The sequence below is a fragment of the Heterocephalus glaber genome, unplaced genomic scaffold, assembly GCF_053883595.1.
Source record: "Heterocephalus glaber isolate CG9 unplaced genomic scaffold, H.glaber_assembly_v1.0 deba00001613, whole genome shotgun sequence".
Lineage (NCBI taxonomy): Eukaryota > Metazoa > Chordata > Mammalia > Rodentia > Bathyergidae > Heterocephalus > Heterocephalus glaber.
This window is the reverse complement of record NW_028258384.1, coordinates 26,594,491-26,615,702: the sequence shown is the minus strand read 5'-3', so window position 1 is coordinate 26,615,702 and position 21,212 is coordinate 26,594,491. Positions and strand designations below refer to the sequence as shown.

The 21,212-nt window shown below is 37.4% G+C and overlaps 1 protein-coding gene and 1 pseudogene across 1 annotated transcript; both read right to left on the bottom strand.

Annotated features, from left to right (window-relative positions):
- Positions 1–1,726: 1,726 nt before the first annotated feature.
- Tnmd (tenomodulin) lies at positions 1,727–20,299 on the bottom strand. The gene is made up of 7 exons (XM_004872591.3): positions 20,151–20,299; positions 19,855–19,986; positions 8,624–8,764; positions 8,315–8,416; positions 4,851–5,004; positions 3,341–3,507; positions 1,727–3,042 (listed from the first exon to the last, which is right to left on the bottom strand). The coding sequence occupies exons 1-7, from the start codon at positions 20,196–20,198 to the stop codon at positions 2,833–2,835; spliced, it is 954 nt and encodes a 317-aa protein (XP_004872648.1). The 5' UTR covers positions 20,199–20,299; the 3' UTR covers positions 1,727–2,832.
- Positions 11,249–11,408, bottom strand: LOC147822524 (U2 spliceosomal RNA; annotated as a pseudogene).
- Positions 20,300–21,212: the final 913 nt, after the last annotated feature.

Sequence of the window (21,212 nt, the reverse complement as noted above, 5' to 3'; positions counted from 1 at the left end):
ATGAGACAGAATATACATGTTTTTCTTTTTTTTTAGAACACACACATCAAAGTTATATCTAAAGAGCATGTACATTAAGCAATATTAACCTATACAGGTATAGAAGGAAGTAGAGAATATTTATATTTCATGTTTAGGGAAGAGGAACACGAGATTTAAAAAATCTGCTCATATTACTGTGAGAAAACTCTGTAAAAGAGGTAAGAGATAGGGTAACTGGACAAATAGAGTATGAAGCTAAGGTTCCTGACAAAAGCCAAGTGGGTCAGTGGGAGGAGAGAAGGGATAAGAGTTGATACTTGTGAGTGGTTTGGTTAACGACATCTTGAATGCAAGTGAGACTTGATCCTTAATATCATAAGTAGCTACTAGACTCTCAGAAAAAGAAATAGCATTAATAAATTCTGTAAGTGAAAAATAAACTTTGTGTAAAAGCATTTATGTTAGTTTCAATCTACAACCTGGCAACTTCAGCAGGAAGGAGGTAGCAATAGCTGAACTATGAAATAGACTGTGGCCAGGACTATAAGCTGGGCTCAGGAAAGACTAGAAGAAGTAGGAGAGGCTGCTGTAGCTTTTACTGAGTTGATCTGAGGGCAGTATAAGACATGATTTAATGAGTCTTGACTCAGGATTCAAATAAGAGACAAAAGTCTATGACAGGAGAGATATCATAACTTATTTTCCCACCTGGCCTCAACCTAAGGTGAAGTAACAGACTGGTGTGTTTGGGATTGTTTGATGTTTTTTCTTTTTTAATCTGAGTTTTTTCTTTTATCTTTTTCTTTTCTTACCTTCTTTCAGTCCTCTTTGAGCATGATCTTGCTTTTCTTTTTAACCCATGGTCTGCCTTATTAAGGGATCATACTTTCCCACTGTGAAATTACTTAGAGATTGAGGTATTTAATTTGAACAAGAAATGCTTTCTGAAGTAAAAGAATGTGAATAGGAACTCTGAGCCTGAAAATGTGATATGGCCTCTTCTAGCATGTATGTGTTTATGCACATAGCATATGAAACTATAGTTAGATGGGTGTAAGTTACTGTATTGGTGCTTATGTAGTTTGAATATCTTATTTTTCTTTAGAAATAGTTTCTATTTTATTTGTATCTCCCACAGAGCAGGGTGCATATAGTATACTAGAGATTTCATAAAGTAGAGTGTCTCAGAAATTCAAAATTATTGGCTGATCTTTAAAAAATATTAAAATGAATGATTTATTTAAAACAATAGTAGAGAACATCACAAAGTCCACAAACCTCAAATTAATCCCATATTTTACATTTTTCTATTTCAACTATAAATTAATATCTTATAATAATCTAAGCACTCCAAAATGATTAGATGGCTTCTGAATCAATAAAAAAGAAAATATGTCTATGTTATACATTTTTAGATATATCTTATTGTGCTCTTTTTCTCTGTGAAAATTAGTATTCCAAATACAGCATGTATACTATCAGTGACTAGCTAATCTTCACCCTGAGCTATATCCCTAGCCCTTTTCTTATTTTTCATTTTGGGACAGGGTTTCACAAAGTTGCTAAATTTCCTAGGTTGGGCTCAAAATTTAAGTCCTCATGCCTGAGCCTCCAAGAGTGCTGGGATTGTGTGTGTGCCACCCTGCCTGGCTTGACTAGTTCATCTTAACTCAGCCTTGGGCAAAGCTGTTTCTATGTATTCTCTCAACTATTAAATGGGAGAAAATGAATCTTGGTCCACAGGCACCTTGGTGAAGATTTTATTTGAAAATATCTTTCTGACAGAAAGGTACAGACAAGTAATTTTAGGACACAATAACTTTGAAGTTGACCAATGAAAGATGCTACCTTCAAATGAAACTAGAAGGGATGACAGATTGGTAGAGCATGAATTCTGAAAGTTGACTTGGCTTGGACATCAAGGTTAACATTACCCACTAAGCAATTCTTTTTCTTTCCCCTATGTCCATTTTCCCCTTCCCAAGCAAAATATGGGAAACTGGAAAGTAGGCCTTATCCTTTCTTTAAGCAAGTGGCATATTGCCAGTTTCCTATAGTTTGGGAGGGGAAATGCTATTTATTTCTTCACCTGAGTAACTTCCTACCATTCCTATTTCTGTGAATGATATTTATCAGTCCTGATTTTCAGATAATTGCTTTGTAAAGTTGTGTAACTTGACACAGATCTAAAGAGAAGTCAGCCATAAAAGTTATACAATACTGAATTTGTCCAAAGTTGAATTTCTGTTCATAAGAGGAGAGCATAGGACCCTTTTTCTAAGTTAGTTTTCTCTTTTTCTGAGTCTGAGCACTAGGAATATTTTAATTTTAGCCTTCTGTGACTCACTTCCTGTCCAGTGGCTTAATAGATACTGAAACAGGCCCACAATATGTCTTTCAGATAATGAAGCATTGGGGTTATGCACAAAATGATATATTTTTATGCATCACTTATGGGGCCATTTTTTCATCATTCCCACATTTCTACTTTCTCAATACAGCAGAGTAAAATATGGAATTTGACAATTATTATGCCTTATCCTTTTCTACTTTCAAACCTGATAATAAAGTGCAACTCTCCATTGTTGCCATCCATGTTAGACAGATCTGCTCCATTTTAGTTACCAGGAATATTCTTAGCAAACACTTACCCAGCATGTTCAGCAGCAATCAGGCCATTGGTGATGATGTAGATGTTTATTAGAACATGAAGAGAGGAATTACCTACAAGCAGTTCTGGAGAACTGGCTATTAGGAACTAAATGCCTCATAGGCAGAAATTCATTGGATAGCATGCATCTATTATATGTTGGCTGACAGAAAGTTAAGTATTTGAACTCAAACTTCCTATTAGACCCTCCCCAGCATGCGGGCCACCCACCAATTGCAAGGCATGATGACACGACAGATGACTCGTCCTCCTTGGTAGCAGTATGGATATGGGTAATAACCTAGTAAAGGTTCACAGACGCGACGGCAGTAGCGGTTGCCTCGGCGGCAGTATATACAGCAATAACCTCTCTCATCCAGCATGGGGTCAAATTCTATTCCATTTTCACTCTGAAAGATGAAGAAGACAATATTGGAAGGAAAAGTTTACTAGGAGAGGCCCTATCAAGCAGGGAAAGAATTACACCACTCTATGAATTAAGGGGCTCGTGAGAAATTAAGTTTCTCAGGCTGACCATAGCCGTGTATCAATATATCAATATATAAGCCACCTAGAGATTCCAAGTTTCTTATACATTTGTTTGTTAAAACCATGACCATGCTGCCAATGATTGTGATCTGAGGGGAAGTAAGTTTTATGAAGGCTTTTTGATCCTCCTCTAAAAAGAGTAAGATGAACATAACTCACATAGTCATTTATTGGAAGTTCTTCCTCACTTGCTTGTCTGGTGTGACGGGTCTTCTCCACCTTTACTTGAGGAACCACCCACTGCTCATTTTGTTCAATTCCCTTTTTTCCATTTGTAGGAAAGTGAAGATCTTCACCATCTTCCTCTAAGTCTTGTAACTCAGAAACTAAGACAATAAATACAAGATTGTGATGCAACTGTTCTGCAAGTGTTTCTGAAAGAAGTGTTTGGGGAAAATAGTAGTTGAGGATACAGATTTTCATTGTGTCTTCTGACTGGCATAATTTAGGCTCATGTGGACCACTTTTCCAAGCTTCTTCAATTGACACCTTGAGTATTTTCCAAAAAACTTCACCATTCCCATACACACAACTTCTTTGCTTGTTTGACATTAAACATCTACTGCTTTGCCTTATTAGTGTACTACATAAAAAACTGAAAAAAAGGAATTTCTATGTATTCCACAATGATTTATGCATAAGTACTCAAAAATATTTCTTGGTTTCCTAATTTGATTTGATATCTCTTTCTATCTCTTCCCTTCTCTTTTCTAAAAAGTCTTAATTTTAAAAAATTCCCTACTTAGAAATAATCTTAGATTTACAAAAGAGTTGCAAAGATAGTACTAAATTTCCGTATACACTTTACCCAGTTTCTCCTACTGTTATCTTACATTACCATGGTAAAAATGATCAAAAGTAAGAAGCTAGCATTAAATTGTCAAAAACCAAGTTAGTGACTTTACTTGGACTTCATCTGTATTTCCACTAAAGTCCTTTTTTTCTGTTCCAACATCCAGTCTAGGACACCACATTGCATTTAGTCACTTTTTTCTTAAACCTCCAAAGAATATCAGTAGATGCAAACATTCATAGGAGCATCCTCTATAGAATAACAGTACTGTGTGCTGTCAACCGTGCAAAACACGAAAGTTTGTATTAACTAGACAGAATAAAACGTCTAGGGACCTCGCTGGGCTGAGTAGAAGTTGAGGGCTAGACTTTTCTACTCTGGACCGCTAGCCCTCACTTGATTTTATAATGATTCTTAAAACAGTCACAAAGAAATTTGTACTGCAGTGATTGCCCTGTCTTCTGCAGAGAATTCCATCATTTGACATAGAGAATCCTTGAGACAACATAACATTGTTTTGGCCCTTCTCTCCTGTGTTCTTAAGTTGGACCCACACTGGCTTGAGTAATTGTGTGGTATTCCTTCTGCAATGAATATAAATGTTCAAAGAAAGACAGATTAGCCTTTTGCTATCATTAGATGCATTAAGGTGGTGTTACCTCTGCTGAGATATTTAAAAGCCTGTCAGCATTCATTTATCTGATTTATAACCTGGCTGTGAAAAATTGCCTCCTTATTGGCAGTCAGCACATACAGTCTCATCCAAGAAGATATAAGCTGATCATTTGTTTTCCTAGAAGTGTAGTTTCTCAATGGTGGAAATATTAATTGTTACTGTGTTTGGGAGGAAGAGAAGAAGGAGGATAAGATGTATACCTGCTATTAGAGTGGGATTGATCCAATACATGGTCACATTATCACAAATTTCCAGAATTTTGGAATTTTTAAGAAAGTCTCGGTTTTCAATAGGCTTTTCTGCTGGAACCCAAATTACTGACTGTTCAAAGAAAGTTGTGGTAATTTCTTCATTCTGAAAGAAGAAAATGATTCAGGGTGGGGATTGGCAGAGAAATTTTAAAAAGAAGAATGAGACCTTTGAATCTGAATAACAATTTCAGTCTAGAACTGATGGTGAACTACCTCTGTGCCCGCGCTTACAGTAGATACCATTGGGGGAGTCAACAACTGATCTTTCCCTCCTGGGTCTAATAGCAAGGCATCTCACTGCAATAGGAGATTTCTTTGCTACCTTTTCACTTAAAGTCAGAAAGACTTTCTATTATTCTCTAGGATTCCCCCTGGGCTATGTATGTTTTAATTTGAACTTCTGGAACCCGAAGTGATTTACATTTTCTCTCTTTTAAACAGGTGCTATGAATGTCTGCTTTATTTTAAGCTTCAGCTAGGTTGCAACCAGGATTTGCTTTCAAACTGAAAAAAATCCTATAATCCAAACTAGTGAGATCAGTTAAACAGCAACTGAACATAATATTTTGCTTTTATGAGATTTTGTGTTAATGGCAACTCATTGTGGTACAAAAGATGTCTTTTTATGTTTTAAAGTCCAGTCTCCAACTTATGACTTTGCTGGACTCACCATTATTTTATTCCTTTCATTCTAAATGTGTAGGATTTATCTCAGAGTGTTTTTTGCTTTAGGAAGCCTTTCTAATATTATTAAGAATGATATCTTTTTTTCAGTTCCTAGTGTTGTCTTACATAATTAGTTCTTACTCATCATTAAGGCTTCAATATTCTCCCATTTTTAATAAAGCTTTTTCTTTTCTCCTTTGTTTCTTTTTAGCTTTATGAGCTCAGTGTTTTCATTTATTCTCTGAAATATACCTTTGTTAATTTTGCCCTAAGTCATTTACAGCTTTCAAGTACTGGCTCTTTTGCCCTTGAGTCTGTAAAGACCTTCAGATGGATTTAAGGGTATTGTGTAAAACGAGGGTGATGTGTTAACTAGCTTTGTTAGCAAAATCAGGTTTATTTATATTCCTGCTCTTCATGTTTAACGTGCACACACCATGGATACAGAGATGAGGGAAGGATAGAATAAGAAGGATTTTTTGTCTTACAGGACTACAAATTTGATTGATAAAAAATCTGTAGTTTGAATACAAAAAAATAGAATTTTCTTCAAGGTGCAATAATTTTACTATCATGAAATGAATACTTGTGTTATTTAAAAGATTTAGCAAAATTAACTAAAAAGTATATTATGGCCCAACTGAAACTTTATGAGTTTTTCATTCATCTCTTTTAGAAAAATAAATTGTGTTATATCATTTGAAACTTTCATTGGTAGCTGGCCATACTCAAATTCTTACAATATTTTCTGTAAAAATCATTGTATGATATTACAAAAAATATTAATCCTATCGCTTGTCCTTCCTTTTTTATTTTTGGAGTTTTTGAGACAGAATCTCTCTATGTAGTTCAGGCTGGCTTTAAACTCACGCTGTTGTCTAGGCTGGCCTTGAACTTTCAGAGATACTCTTGCCTCAGCCTCCTAAGTGCTGAGAGTACAGGTGTGTGACACCATACATAGCACTGATTCTCTTTTTATCCTATCATTGTTTCCTATAGTCATTATTAATACCTTGGAAGTTGATTTGTTTCTCAGAAGCATCTAACTTAAGCTTATTTAGAAAAACAATGACAATGTCTGTTACTTTCATAGACCTTGGGAGCAGAGCATCATCTTTGGTGATATTTTCTTAGAAATTCTAGCAACGAGACTCTGTAATTTCTCTAACTGTAAGGAGACCAGTAGCATGAAATGGTACTGTGGGAACCAATGACAGCTGTGAGATTGGGGTAAGAAGAAGGAAAAGGGGCTCCCCACCCCACCTCCCAAAAAAAGAAAAGAAAAAGAAAAGGATAAATGAGCCATTATGAATAATGATGAAGAGAGTTGGGTTGGAGAAAAGTGAAAAAGAACAGAGTAGAAAGAGAAGAAAAAGAAAGAGGCTTTTGCATCATATAGAGGTCACTATGCTATTATCATAATCCAGTTTAGAATTGCTGGTTAAACACTAAACCAAAACAAGTCAATCTAAGCTAAACAAATGCGTATTTGTTTCTTTTTATAGTGGGGATATGCTGTCACCATATGGCTTTAGCTGAGGTTTTTCTTCTCTCCATATTATAGTTACAGACAGAATACCAGGGAAAAATAAAAAAAACCTCAAGAGCTATAATGATGGTTTTGTTCTAGGTAGTAGTGATCCATCTCCCACTAGGCTTTCAAGGGCCATTCAGTGATTGCATCATGTTATGGTTTGTATCTAGATGTCCCCCCAAAGCCTCATGCAGTCATAGGTGGGGCTTTTTGGAGATGAATGGATCTAGGGTGTGTGCTGATGAGATCAAGGATGTGATGGTGGGATTGATTCATGGTGCGATGTTAGGATTAAGGCTGCCAGACCCTGGGTGTGAGTGCTAGCTCCTGAAAGGGTGAGTAAGTCTGGATAACATATAAGGGACAGAAAGAGGGTTGTTGCTTGTCACTTGTTGCTTCCTGCTTCTTTACTACTTTGTTGCTTTGCTGCCTTCTGCCTGCCATGAACTGTTTCTCCTTTGTGATGCCTCTCTGCTATGCCACTCTACCTGAAGCCAGCCAACTATGAACTGAAACCTCTAGAAATTGTGAGCCAAAGTAAACCTTTCTTTTTTTAACTCTAGGTGTTAAGTATTTTATCTCAGCAATGAGAGAAAAGTAACTAAGACACACTGATATCCTAGGTTCCCTCACCCTAGTCTAGTAGTGTTTTCAGAGAATTCATATTGTGTGAATTTCTCACATTCTTTGTTTTACCTTTCCTAATGAGGAGTAATATGGTTTATTCCATTAATAACTCAGCCTAAAATGGTAAGGTGAAAAAACAGAAATCTTTAAAATAGGTGACTGTTGGAGTGTGACAAAAGTGGTTAGATGCCATGTGGCCTTGGGACTTATAATTTTAAAAGTTTATCCTAGGAAAGATTGATTTTGTCCCTCTGGCTCACGTTTCTTGCTTCAAATCTTTGGTTTGGGAGCAAATATACATAATGTTGATGGGTATACAAGTATAAAAAATACAGTTATACACAGAAAAGCATAAACTTTAGTTCTTTGAGTTCAAGACCCTGATCTACTACTCACTACCATGGGACCTTGGACAAGTTATTTTTGGTTCTGAGTCTTAGTTTCCATATATGAAAAGGGAGATTATAGTAGTGCCTATCAGTAGGGTTATTTGAGAACCAAATGAAATTATAAAAAATAGTACAATGTTTGACACGTTGTTAGCACCCAGATGATACTGTTTACTACCACCATTATTCTTACATACCTCATCTATTTCCTCTTCTGGTTCAGAAAATTCAGGAATCACTTTAATCTGAGTTTTGATAAAACATTTTTGAAGACCTACAAAGTAGATGCCAGTATATCCCTATAACAAATAAAACAATAATAAAATTTCCTGAAATAGTCACAATAAACAAGTTTGATTATCTGTCAGGGCCACAGACTAGCTAAATTTAAATTCAAAGGAAAAGCTTTGTCTTTTAAATTTAGTGAACCTAAAGACTATTTTTAATTTGTCTCAATTGTCCTAAATTTTAAGTGATAAATCTTACGGGGAAAACATCCAACTTACATTTTTAAAGTCATGCACTTCCAATGTTTCTTCAGTGCCATTTCCGCTTCTGAATATTTCAGTTTTGGTCATGGGATCAATTTCCATGTAAATCTTCTTTTTCTCTCCATTGCTGTAGAAAGTATGCTCCATGTCATAGGTCTGGGAGAGCAGAAGAAAACAAACTCTGATATAATCACTGTGCCCCTTCATAAAATACTTTAATTGGGTACTATCTGAGGCACCTTCTCTTTCTGGAGCCTTTGTAGTGAGGTGTCATCTCAGCTTGATACTGGAAATTTGCTGAAAATTGAGATTAAAGTGGGGTGGTTTGGATAATATGGCTGTTTCAGAGCCAATATTTTGTATTCAAGCCAAGTAGCCGAGCTAATTACTAAGAATTCCAACAATTTTCTTGGCAGCATTGACTAAATAGAAAATGATATTCTGCAAACCAACTTGTAAAGTATGTTCTCCTTGTGTTAAGCCAAGGGGTCAACTACAACTATGCTGTTTTTAAAGCTACCACTTCCTTTTACAAGTGCTCTGCAATCGCCCCTTCATTTCTCCCCTCTCCATGAAATTTACTGCAACTGAGAAAGAAATTTGAACATGTTTGGAGTAGTTAGGTGTTACTTCCTATCTTTCTATCTATGAAGGGCTTTAATATTTTCTTGATAGTCTTGGGTCTGTCCAGTTTAGAATCTAAAGAGTTCTCCCTGATCAGTGTTAGAAAACAATCTTATCCTATTCTCATTTGATTCATTTTTCTCTTTAAACTTCAGGAAATATTTATTGCCTTTCCTCAGCTTTCTGTTTTATAGGCTAATCAACCCTACTCAGTTTATTCCTGGCTTCTGTTTTCCAAACCTTATTGCATTGTCTTCAAGTTCTCTAGATTCATTTTCTAGATATATATGTGTGTATATATATGATATATGCACATATATATGTATATATATGTAAAATTTGGCAACTCTGTGAAGTGTCATGCATTAAGTAACAAGGAACTTCCCAAGAGGAGTGCCTTGGAAAGGGTCTTATGAGGTCTTTCTAGAGTGGCTGAAACAAAACCTCAGACTTTCTTTTGCCCTCTAAAAGAGATAATTCTCTTTGTAAAGACTAAGATGCAATTACCATAAAATTTAGGAGTAAACATGTAACCTGTAAATTAGGACATATTTATAGCTAGAAGTAAATAAGTCTAAACGAGTTTGCTACCTGTCACAATCTAGGGCAGATTTGCTGGTGCTATTTGGATGACTTACTTCTATTTGTTCTTAGGAGGTCTTTATCTATTAAATTTCTTCATATCCACTTGTCCCTGTGAAAAAAGTTTGGAAAACTGAAAGCCTAAAAAAGTAAGTTGTGTATAGAGCTAGAGCTGCTTTCTAATGATACATTTTCCAGTGACAGCTTTGTAGAGCCTGCACTGAGTTGGGTTGTTTTTTAGTGTCTGTTGATTTCCCTGACAGCATATTAGTTTAACCTGGTCAAATTTTCCCCAACTCAAGCAGAAAAACAAGTTAGAAAGCTTTGTAGAAATGAGTGTTATTTCCAGAGTGAAAAGTCTAATGTAGCTGCTCACTAGAAAAACAGAGGCAATGTGATTTATCTCTTTGTATCCCCGCAGAGCCTTGGACATGGTTGGCAGTTGAGTATTTGTTGAACAAGTTTTCCCCACCAATGGTACATACTTTTCTTCCTAAAGAAAGATTTTGAACATTGGCAAGGTCTTTTGAGAGATCATTTTTAAAGGAAAGGAGGAAGATAAGATCTTTCTCAAAAGAGAAGGGGATCCAGAGATGGAGGGAAGGGGAAAGAGGAGAGGAAAAGGGGATAAAAAAGGAATTCAGATGTCTTATGTACATGTACCAACTTCACCCAAGGAATGTAAACATTATGTACTGCAAGCACGTACTAATAAAGAATAAATTTTTAAAATGGGAAGGAAAGAAGTATTGAGCTCCCTTCTGGAACTACACAGTTAACTCTGAACGTCTGACATGGTTTGTGACAGGTAGTAAATTCCTTTAGGCATGTTATTTGCTTCTGCTTATAAATATGTTCTCAGTTCCAGCTCTGCAGCCAGCTGGAGAAGAGAAACTTGTACCTATAGCAACAAATTGAGCTTTTAGTCAGTCCGACCTAAGCAGAGGACAGAGGCATCTAGGTCAGATGCAGTCTTGTCAGGTCTCCCAACAGGGGGTAGTTTCCTTAGAAATACTATCCATTGTTAAGACAAATGTTGACACTACTAGTCGTTGAATGTTGGGAGAGTGTTTATTTTATAGGTAGCAACACTGATAGATTATTGCTTGGAAAAATTAAGTTAGAATCTAGGGGATTTTGGACTGCTGCCTACCTGGGCAAAACAAAAAGTACAGGCTGTATATTCAATCATTGGTAGAAGACTATGGAACCATACTGGTGACATTTAAAATGTTCAGTGTACTTCTGTGGAATGAGTTTTCCTGCACTATTGGCAATGTACTACTTGGACACCATGCTAAATGAAAACTATTGGAAACTGCCAAGCTCAGCAGATCTTGATTATTTTCAACATTCCTGCAGAGGTTTTTCTTTTCCTTTTTTTTTTGTGCATGAGAGAGAGGGTTCTATTTTGATTGGTTCCATTAACTAACTTGGTTTTATGTTAGAAATGATATGTTGCTAAACAGAGTGAGATCAGAATGACTTCATATATGTGTAAATCCTTCAGGGACAAGAATAGGAAGCTATATATTTACCCAGGTGGAATTTCACTATACTACACTTGATCTTAGCCAAAAGGCTGAGAAGCGATTTAGAATTTCACTGTAAAAGATATCCTTTTGGAACAGGTTGGTTGTCTTTTGTCTAGGAAGATGATGCCAGTCACTCACTTTGGACTGTGTTGGGATGAGTTTGAGCAAATCCAGACATACTGTCTCACTCTAGTCCCTGTGGAGCACATCATTTGGGTAATGGTTATGCAAGCTTCACCAGCTCATATGAAGACTGAGCTCATACCTTTGGCATAAGAAGTGCTTTGCTCTCTACTAAACTCACTGTCTAAGGGGTTGAGGGTCCTTCTAGTGATGAAGGAATAAGTGTCTTTGTCCTCTCCAGGAACAAACTAAAGCAGAGACAGCCTGGCTGGTCTGATAAAGGTGTGGGTGGACTATAAGCAGCTCATCTAAGGCTATATCCCCAATTCAGCTTTATTCAGGAAGAAAAGCCATGAGAGGAGTATACTACCACCAAATTGGCAAATACTGCTAGGAAAAGTTAATGTTTGTGCTCCCCTTTTCTGGTATATTTTCATATCCTGTTCACTCTGTATCCTCAGAGCTTTTCTTCAGGGTCTTTCCATTTCCATCTTATCTTAGTTTCTTTCTTCATTGTTGGGACACATTACCCAACACCCACAAATTACAGAAGGAAAGTTTCATTATGGCTCACAGTTTGTAGAAGCTTCAGTTCATAGTCAGCCAGTTCCAAGGCAGGGTAGCATGAAAGAAGGGCATGGGAGAGGAGAAAGAGCTCATGGAATGGCAGCAGAATCAGCAAGATCAAGAGAGGAGGGAGAGAGCTATATCATTCTAAGCCATGCTCCTGGTGACTCACCTCCTTTCTCCAGGCTTCACTTTCAAACATCACATTTTAGCTATAAACACATCAGAGGACTAATCTCCTGATTAGAATCATGAACCTATGATCCAGTCATGATCCCCAAAGCTCTACCTATGAGAGCATGAGGCTTTGGGGGACATCTACATATAAACCATAACATTCCACTCCTGGACCCCAAAAGATTCATGTTCACCTTTTATGCAAAATGCACTTTTAGTTCATCTCTAAGAGTTGCTAACGTCCTAACAGGTTCAGAACTGCTGAAAAGTCCAAGTCCAAAGTCTCCTCTAAGATTTAAGGAAAACTATTAGCTGTGAGCCCCTGTAAAAATTAAAAGAAACTTAAATATAGCTGACATACAAAGGCACACTGTCTGGCCTCCAAGGCATTGTTCTGAAATCTGGGTGGAAGCCTTCCTAACCTCACAACTCTTGCATTCTGCATGCACCTAAAACCAGCACCACATGGATGATGTCAAGGTCTGCCTCTGGCTGGAGCAGTAGCCACGTTTCCATCTATCATGGCTGGGTGTCTGGGTGGCTGAGCATTAGGAATTGAATCCTGAGTAACAAATTCCCTAGTCAGCAACTACCCTGGCGGATGACACACTGGGGCTCTCTTCTCAAAGCAGTCTTTCACCTTTGAAATTTTGAGCCTGCCAAGGACAGTAGCCTTAGTGGTTCCTCAAATTTCCTCAAAGCATTTTTCCTATTGTCCTGTTGTAAAGTAGTATACTTGGCTTCTTTTAAATGCTAATCTTTTAGCCCCTAAGCTCTCCTCTACTCCATCTTTGCAGGCCCCAACTTTATAGGAGTTTCTTTTCTGGTGAAACTCAAAACTTTTAAAATCATTCAGCTGTGTCTTTTGCTCTTGATTCTCAATGTAAAGCTGGCTAAAAGTCTATAACAGTTGCCATGCCTCAACATTAGAATGCCTCAAAATTTCTTCTACCAAATATATTAGTCCACCATCCTTACTCTCAGTCTCTCATAATGTCTCAGGACAGGAGACAAATTTTCTGACAAATTTATAGACAAATTTTCTGTCAGAGCATAACACATATGGCCTGGAGTCCAACAGCCAATACAGTCCTTGTTCCCAACTGAAATCTCCTGATCCTGATCTTTACCAGCTGCATTTTTATCAGCATTCTGATCTTCTGAGCTCTGTCCAGAATTTCCCATCAAGCTTGGTTTACAGTATTCTAGGGCTGCTTCATAAGCCAGCATCTCCAAACCTTTCCAAGTTCTTCCTCCAAGCTAGTTCCAAAGGCTTCTGAACCACATGATCAGGTAGTCACAGCAACAGCACCCCTTCTCTGGTACTGAAATCTGTCTTACTTATCTTCTTTGTTGCTAGGACACAATACCCAACACCCATAAATTAAAGGAGGAAAGATTTATTATGGCTCACAGTTTGTAGAGGTTTCAATTCATAGTCACCTGGCTCCAAGGCAAGGCAGCATGGCAGAAGAGAAAGAGCTCATGGTATGGCAGCAGAACCAGCAAGATCAAGGAAGGAGGGAGAGAGCTACATCCTTCCCGGCTGTGCCCCAGGTGACCCATCTCCTCCCACCAGGCTTCACTTTCCAACATCACATTTAGCTATAAACTCATCAGTGAACTAATCCACTGATAAATATCATGCATCTATGATCCAATTGAGGGAGGAGACTAGGATGTGGCAAAGATGGCTGGGAAAATTAAGCATGACATTTTAATTACAGAATTCTAGGACATGTGTGCAGAACAGTTCCCAAAGCTTTGCACGTTAACTTCTAGAGAGAACTGGCACAGGTTTTCAACAGGATGGCCCAGACCTGATATCAGTCTGAGGAGTGGGTGATACAAAAAGGATGGTCAATGTTGAGCTCCTTGCTACTGTGTTCTTTCATAGTAGTCCGTTCTTATGCTGTAGAGTGTACTTTTTTTTCTTTTACTTGGCCCAAACTTACTCTGCAGAACATATTTCTTTTCCTACCTTTAATAAATGTTAAACTTTGTTACCATTTGAGCTTGTTGTGACAATTCTTTACTCAGGACAGAAATAACTGAGAAACCACTTCTAGAAAGAGAGTCCAGCACCCCAAAATCTGGTAACACCATCACTTCCCAAAAGCCCCACCTACAAGAGCATGAGACTTTGGGGAAACAGCTAGATATAAACCATAACACATTTGTCTCCATCTCTTGTCTAGACATCCAGGAATTTCATGGTGCTTCAAGTACCTTACATAAGACAAGAAATAAATCTGAGAAATATTTCACATTTAGATATTAACAATAGATGTTTATCTTTTTAAAGAGTTGGGTGCAGTACTTTACTTAGAGTAACGAAGTAATAATTGAGGATTTTAGGCAGTGTCACCAAGAGCCAGAGATATTTAGGGGCAAATGTATCTATCACGCAAGAGGCAAATAAACTCTTGCTCCATTTACAAATAAGACTGGCTGTATTCACACATAAGGGCCAAAATGTTGGAACAGGACAGGGCAGCCAAAGGCACAGGATACAAATTAGAAGGGATATGAGACTGATGTATGGTTAAACTTAGGCAGTAAGAAGACTATAGTGACAAAATATTGAGACAATACAAACCCATTTCTCTTCCCTGCCTAGAAATTCAGTCCTCAGTCCAGTTAAATCCTCTACTCAGGGAGCAAATGAGCCCTAACATCCTCCTTTCAGTTTTCTGTTTCCTTGCCTGTATTTGTGAGGATCTCTGAGATCAGAAAAGAAGGCTTTTTATAAAGAATTAAGCTGCCTTACACTTTAGTGTGATGGATCTGCTTTAGTGGCAAATAGCTTTAGCCTGTTCTGACAGGGATTTGAGGACATTTGGCTTAGGTTTGTTTTTGGAAGCTTGTGATTAATCTTGCTGCTGTTCTCTCCACCTTCATCCTTTACTATCTGTTTATGAGGTATACGTTCCAAAGGTGAAATACATGCTCAGAATAGCTGGCTAGCAGGTGTTAGGCTGGAAGGAAGGGAGAGGACAGCACTGTACCATATTATTATTGACCCAGCCTGTAGGAATTAAAGGGCCTCTAGATGTTTCTTTGCCAACACAGCAGACAGACTGTTTCTTACTCAAAACTGAACTTCTGCACCTTCAATCACCAGTTCTCAGCCCTGAAAAAAATTGGCATAAGTGGCTAGAAATCCTTTTTCAACAAGAAAATGCTATTTCTTTCATCTACAATCTTGAGCTAGCTGGGAAGTTTCCCCTATCCACAATCCCCACCCCTGGTTCTTAAATGCAGTTGAAAAATACTAGTGGAAAGAGTATTCAGACTAGGTTCAAGTCTTACTCTTAGCTCAGCTACATACAAGCAATGTGACTTTGGGAAAGTCTCTACATGCCTCTGAGGGCTCGGTTCCTATCTTTATGCCACATCTTTTCCTAGCTGCAATGTTGAAGAGGTGGCAAAAAACTAGGTGCTTAATTTGGGCTGATATCTGGCAGGTTAATTTGGACTTCTACTACCTGCTATCACCTGAACTATTTTCTCCTATAGTTCCATTGCCACTTGAAGTCATCAAGAACATCTCTCTTTGAAATTTCAGGCTCTCCTTGCTGGTGCAATATAAGATGCTCAGCAAAGGCCACGTTAGGAAAATGAAAAGGTAAGAATGTACCCATCAGAGTCTGGCTTCATGTAATTGGTAAGAGTCTGAGTTGTCCAGAGTAGTAGCTTGCTCAGTGAGAGCTGTGCAAGGCTGGACTTGGATTTTGCAATGCTTTAAGAAGAAAAGAAAATGAAGAGAGGTTCTCTTTTCTAAAACGCCTATGCAACTGGTGAAGATCAGTTTCCTTGCTAAAGATTCCAGCAACATCTCCAATTTTTTTTCCTTGGGGATATAAATGCTTCATCAGACCCACATTTCAACCTCCAAACTGTTGTGTATGAAAAACCTAAGGAGGAGAGTTTTCTTTTTATGTACCTAGAGATGAAGAAAGAAATTTGATCTTAGGTTATATACTCTTAGAAAAATAAACACAAAGAGAGCGGGACCCAGACTTGGCAAGAAGGTACTTCTTTGGAGTAGTGGATTTCCACTTTAGGATCTTATTGGGCTCAAAAGACTGGGCAGGACTATTTTAATGGTTCTCTGCAGTTGAGGTGGGGGTAAGGAAGGCAGAAGAACACCTATCTATCCCCACCACTTCTCATCTCATACTGGTAGTATTAGAAGTTGAGGGAACATCTCCAGGAATCTTCTGATTGCTGTGTGGGTCTGATGGCTTCTAAACAACTCTAACCAAACCTGAAGGACCTATTTTGTTTATCTAATTTATTGGCTTTCTACCTCATTCTACAAAAGATTGGAAGGATGGGTTACAAAATCTGTTTTATGTTCTAAACTGTTGGTTTAAGGGTGGAACTTTTCTGATTTATCTTCTCCATGTTGCATTAATTAGCTAGGAATTTGGCTTCTAATTATTTCAAGTTAAATGTGGAATACAGGGAGCCTTAAGTAAAAATGTTTCTCTAGTGAATCTGCTTCAAGGGTCCCAGGGCAGTCACTGCCTGGGAACGAAGCCTTAATTTGATGCTCTCTTAAAATCTTTGAGTATGAATTCGGTCTCTTTGGCTTAGTTAAGTAAGTTGAGTAGAGTGCCTTATAGAGCTGGCTGTTATTTAGCTTAAGCGGCTCCTATATATGGCTGTGGCTTGGGGGGTGGGACCTAGAAGGAAGTATAGCAGCTCACCCAGAATTAGTCCTCCTTGTTTCATTTTTACTCTCCAAAATGTGTGTGTGTGTGTGTGTGTGTGCATACACACTCATGCTTGAGCTTTGTGAGAAGTCCAACTTGGCTTGCTCCCTTTTTGGGAACTGGAATCTGGATCTTGTCTACATACCAAAGTGAGAGGGAGGGAAAGACTTACTAGCATGCTAGCATGGAAATGTCAACACCAGATGTAAGATGTTAAACAAGTATTGTTTCTTATAAACAGATGTAAAAAAAATAAAAAGGAGGTATGCTGGGCGCTGGAGGAGCAAACACTAGCAGTTTGGAGGAAGCCCAGGGACAACAAAGAAATTACTTCTGTCAATAAGCACAATTGTATCAATAGCTCTTTCTAAGGGCCCCACACTCCTCACAAGTACAATAGGCTTGGGAAGGAAAATATAGAAGAGCCTGGATTTCAATCTTCTATCTGTTGTTTCTTGCTAGGCCACACTTTTAAAAGGAGATTCTCAAATTTGTACAAGATGCAATTTCTTTACCAATGTTCTTCCAAAATTAATCTGACTATTCACCTCCTCCTAGGATTCCTAACTCTGTTTGGCGGCAGCCTGATTTGCACTCTTAGCTATTGGGAATGTGAATGGTCTCCGAGGCTCCTTTAGGATTTTAAAGGTAGTAGTAGTATCTGCATTTCCACAAGATCTCCTAATTTACAGTGGACCCGATCTCATCTTGTGATGAAAGCCAGACTTATGTATCAAAGACTGTAAATTGCAATTCCCCATTAGAAGGAAAACAAACAACCTTTGTACATGATAGAAAAACATGCCCTAGGAGACACTTATTGTCTTTTATCTGGATTGCTTCATAATAGCTTTGTTCATTTCAAAGAATCCCTTTGTTGAAAATTATATCCCAAGATAGATTACTTCATGAGAAATTTGATTTTTGATAAATTTTATTAGTGTAATCCACCTTTTCACTGTAGGCACTAAGTTTTACTTTTGGTTTGAGAAATCACAGAATTGATGTCTAAAATTTATTCCAAGAAGAATTGGAAAGACAAGCAAAGGTGATAAAATAAGGAAGCAGAAGAAACCATGAACCATGGTAGTGAGTTTGGAACCTTACAAGATAAAGGCAAGGTCCCCACCCTGTCACTCATAGCTGGACTGAGACAAATAGCACTACATGTTTAAAAAATACATAAATCCTTTCAGAATAATTGTGCTACCAATGGGTAGAATAAAACAAAAAAGGCCATTTGGCTTCCTATTTAGGCAGTCATCTATGGATAGCCAAAGGATTAGCTACCTACCACATCCAGTTACATACGTTATAGTCATGAACAACAAAAAGATTTGTGGTCCTCTAATGCATGTACAACTTTCAAGAGGATACAAGATTCAATTTGTGAGGTGGCAGTGGGTTGGACCGCTAGAACTGCAACAAAATAAAATGAAGCAGAAACAAAAACAAAAGGTCAATTTGTGGGACAACATGTTTACCTTGGTAATTACTTAAGTGGTACCAGAATTGTTTCAGAATGCATTTTGGCACACTGATTCATTTGGTATTTCCTTCATGATTTTGATTGCTTTGTGTACTCTGCTAGTTTGAACAGAGGTGGCTTCTCTAGAAAGACATTTGAACATTAAGTGGTTTAGAAGTGTTGGAGATGGGGTATGGTGCTAACTATAAGCATTAGGTGATGCTTGAAATCCTTTCTGGAACAAAGTATAAATAAAAAATGCAAAAATGAGTATGATAGAGGTGGAGAATCCAGGAGTAGCTATAACATACTTCTCTGTTTCCTTTTGGATACTTAGCCAATTTTTTTCTATGTCTCCCTCTCTGCCTGGCTTTCCTTATCAATTCACATTCTTTGCTCTCTGCTCCTATTGTTCCTTTGTCTCCTAATGGTCTGTGCCAACCCATTTTCTTTTCTATCTCATCCTCCCTCCTAGATTGCACTTTTTATCCTTGCATCTGCGGCCAAATATAAATGAGCATTTGGGACAACAAATTAGCAGCAGCAGGAGCAGCAGCAGCAGCATCAACAACAACAACAACAACAGCCCACACAGAGAGAAAAACATGACAAAGCCAGAAAAAACATTTTTATACTCTGTTGCCTGTACATTTACTAATTTTTAATGGAAATTTTTATTATGTAAAGGTTGTGATTTTATTTGGGTCACATCTAAACTTGTCCATTGCCTGTGAGCCTGGGAATAACAATAACAGTAAAGCACAGTAATGCAGTCTGCAATAGTTAACCAAGCCTCATTGGATGACTCCAGCATCAAAAGCTTTCTGACATATCTGTGATTGATGACTTGATTTGCTTGCAGAAGCTTTGTGGCATTACTAGCTCAGTGGGATAGTGAGGATTGTGGTAGAGAGGAGCTAAAAAGCCCTCATTTTGTTTTCTTTTATGTCGTAAATAAATGTAAACTCAGGTAGGAGAATTACTCCTTCTAAAAGGAGTTTGTTGCCTATCTTCACAGCAGATACATTAAGTCAGAAACACAATCCCTGAAAAATCCTTTGTTGCCATTTCTGGTTGTTTCTCCTTATGTGGTGGTATAATCTTTCATCAATTTCTGCCCAGATAATTGAAAGAAAAAAAGGAAGTATTTTTTATTACAGTAAAAAATTTGTTTCTAGAAGGAGACTAAACTCCTTAAAGTCAAGCATTATAAAAGAATGAGTAAATATACATGTTATAATTACTAACTGAAATGCAGAAAACAATTTTTCTTACCAAAATAGGCAAATTAAAGAGAAAATCTTGATTGTTTTTTATACCACCAGAAAACAAACACAAAAGGGACTTAACAATTTTTTATTTTCAGAGTAGTTTACATATAAACTATTAGTGAATTTCAATTGAACTCAGCAGAAGCATTGGATAATGATGTGCATTGACTTTACTTACTTTCTTGGGTGCCTCCGGCCACAAGTGCTTACTCCCCCAAAACCAGATGATTAGAGTTAAGGCCAGGATACTGAACAGCAGTCCACAAATCTTAAATGATTTACACATCTTCTTGGATTTAAAAGCTTCTGCCTAAGCAAGAACAGAGAGAATGAAACAATGCACAATAACTCTGAAAATAGCAAGCCATAATTCAAAGTCTCCTTTGGTTTCACTTTCTAGTGTTCATACCATAATAAAATAAATCCATGAAACCATGCTTCTCCTCAAAAGGGAAAAAATGTGAATCAACTTACATTTATAATGTGACAGTCCTCACAGTTCTCTGGGCGGTTCTTTGCCATGTCTCTCAGCACACAGTACTCTTTCCCTGCTTTGCGAGGACTGAGAGACTACTGCTGAAGTGGAGTTGCAAGTGAGTCTGCTAACAGATGCCAGAAGAGAAGTTCAATTTATATGGCTCAAATATGTCATACCAGAGCCCAGGGGGCTCCTGTGCTCTGATTTGTTACATAGATATATCCATATATGCATATAACTTCTGTGCACAGAATTTCATTCAGAATGGTAAAGACAGAAGGTGATAATGAAGGGGATCAAGCCTAGGACACATTAAAATGATTTTTCATTATGAACTTAAACTATCAGTGGCAATACATGCTGCACACATTAGAAATAAGCAAACAAAACAAAAAGGGAATGAAATTCTAATTTTAATTCCATTTAATTCAACAAATATTTATTATAAGGGTATTAAACGTCAGGTTGTGCTTGATATTGGAGATTCAGAAATGCATAAGATAGGATCTCCTCCACTATATAAAAAAATCACTGATTATTAAAACTACTAAGCACTCAAGTAATTATAATTAAAAACAGGATACAATAAAGACTAATTATGAGCTTTCCATCTTTATCTTATCTCTCTGATTATTTTTCTTTCTTGAGCCCCTTTTCTCAGTAGGTTCCCTCACATTGATGTTCATTGTGGTTATATCCTTGATGGTATTTTCAAGTTACATACAATTTTTAGATAATCTCATCCACTCCTATAGTTTAAAATATTACTTGTATATCAGTAGTTTCCAAATCTGTACTTGTAACACTGTTTTAAAATTTCAAAGTCTTTTGAACATCTCTACCTGTTTGTACCTCAGGAATTTCAAACTCTACATGCTGCGTATCAACTCTACTTTCAACACTTCCTTCCTGCAACTTACTTTCTTTTCCATAATCCCAATTTTGATTGTGGCTATATTAGTTTTCTAGAGTTACCACAAAAAAGTATCACAGACTCAGTGGCTTAAATAATAGAAATTTATACAGTTATATATCACATGCATGTACATTTATACTCT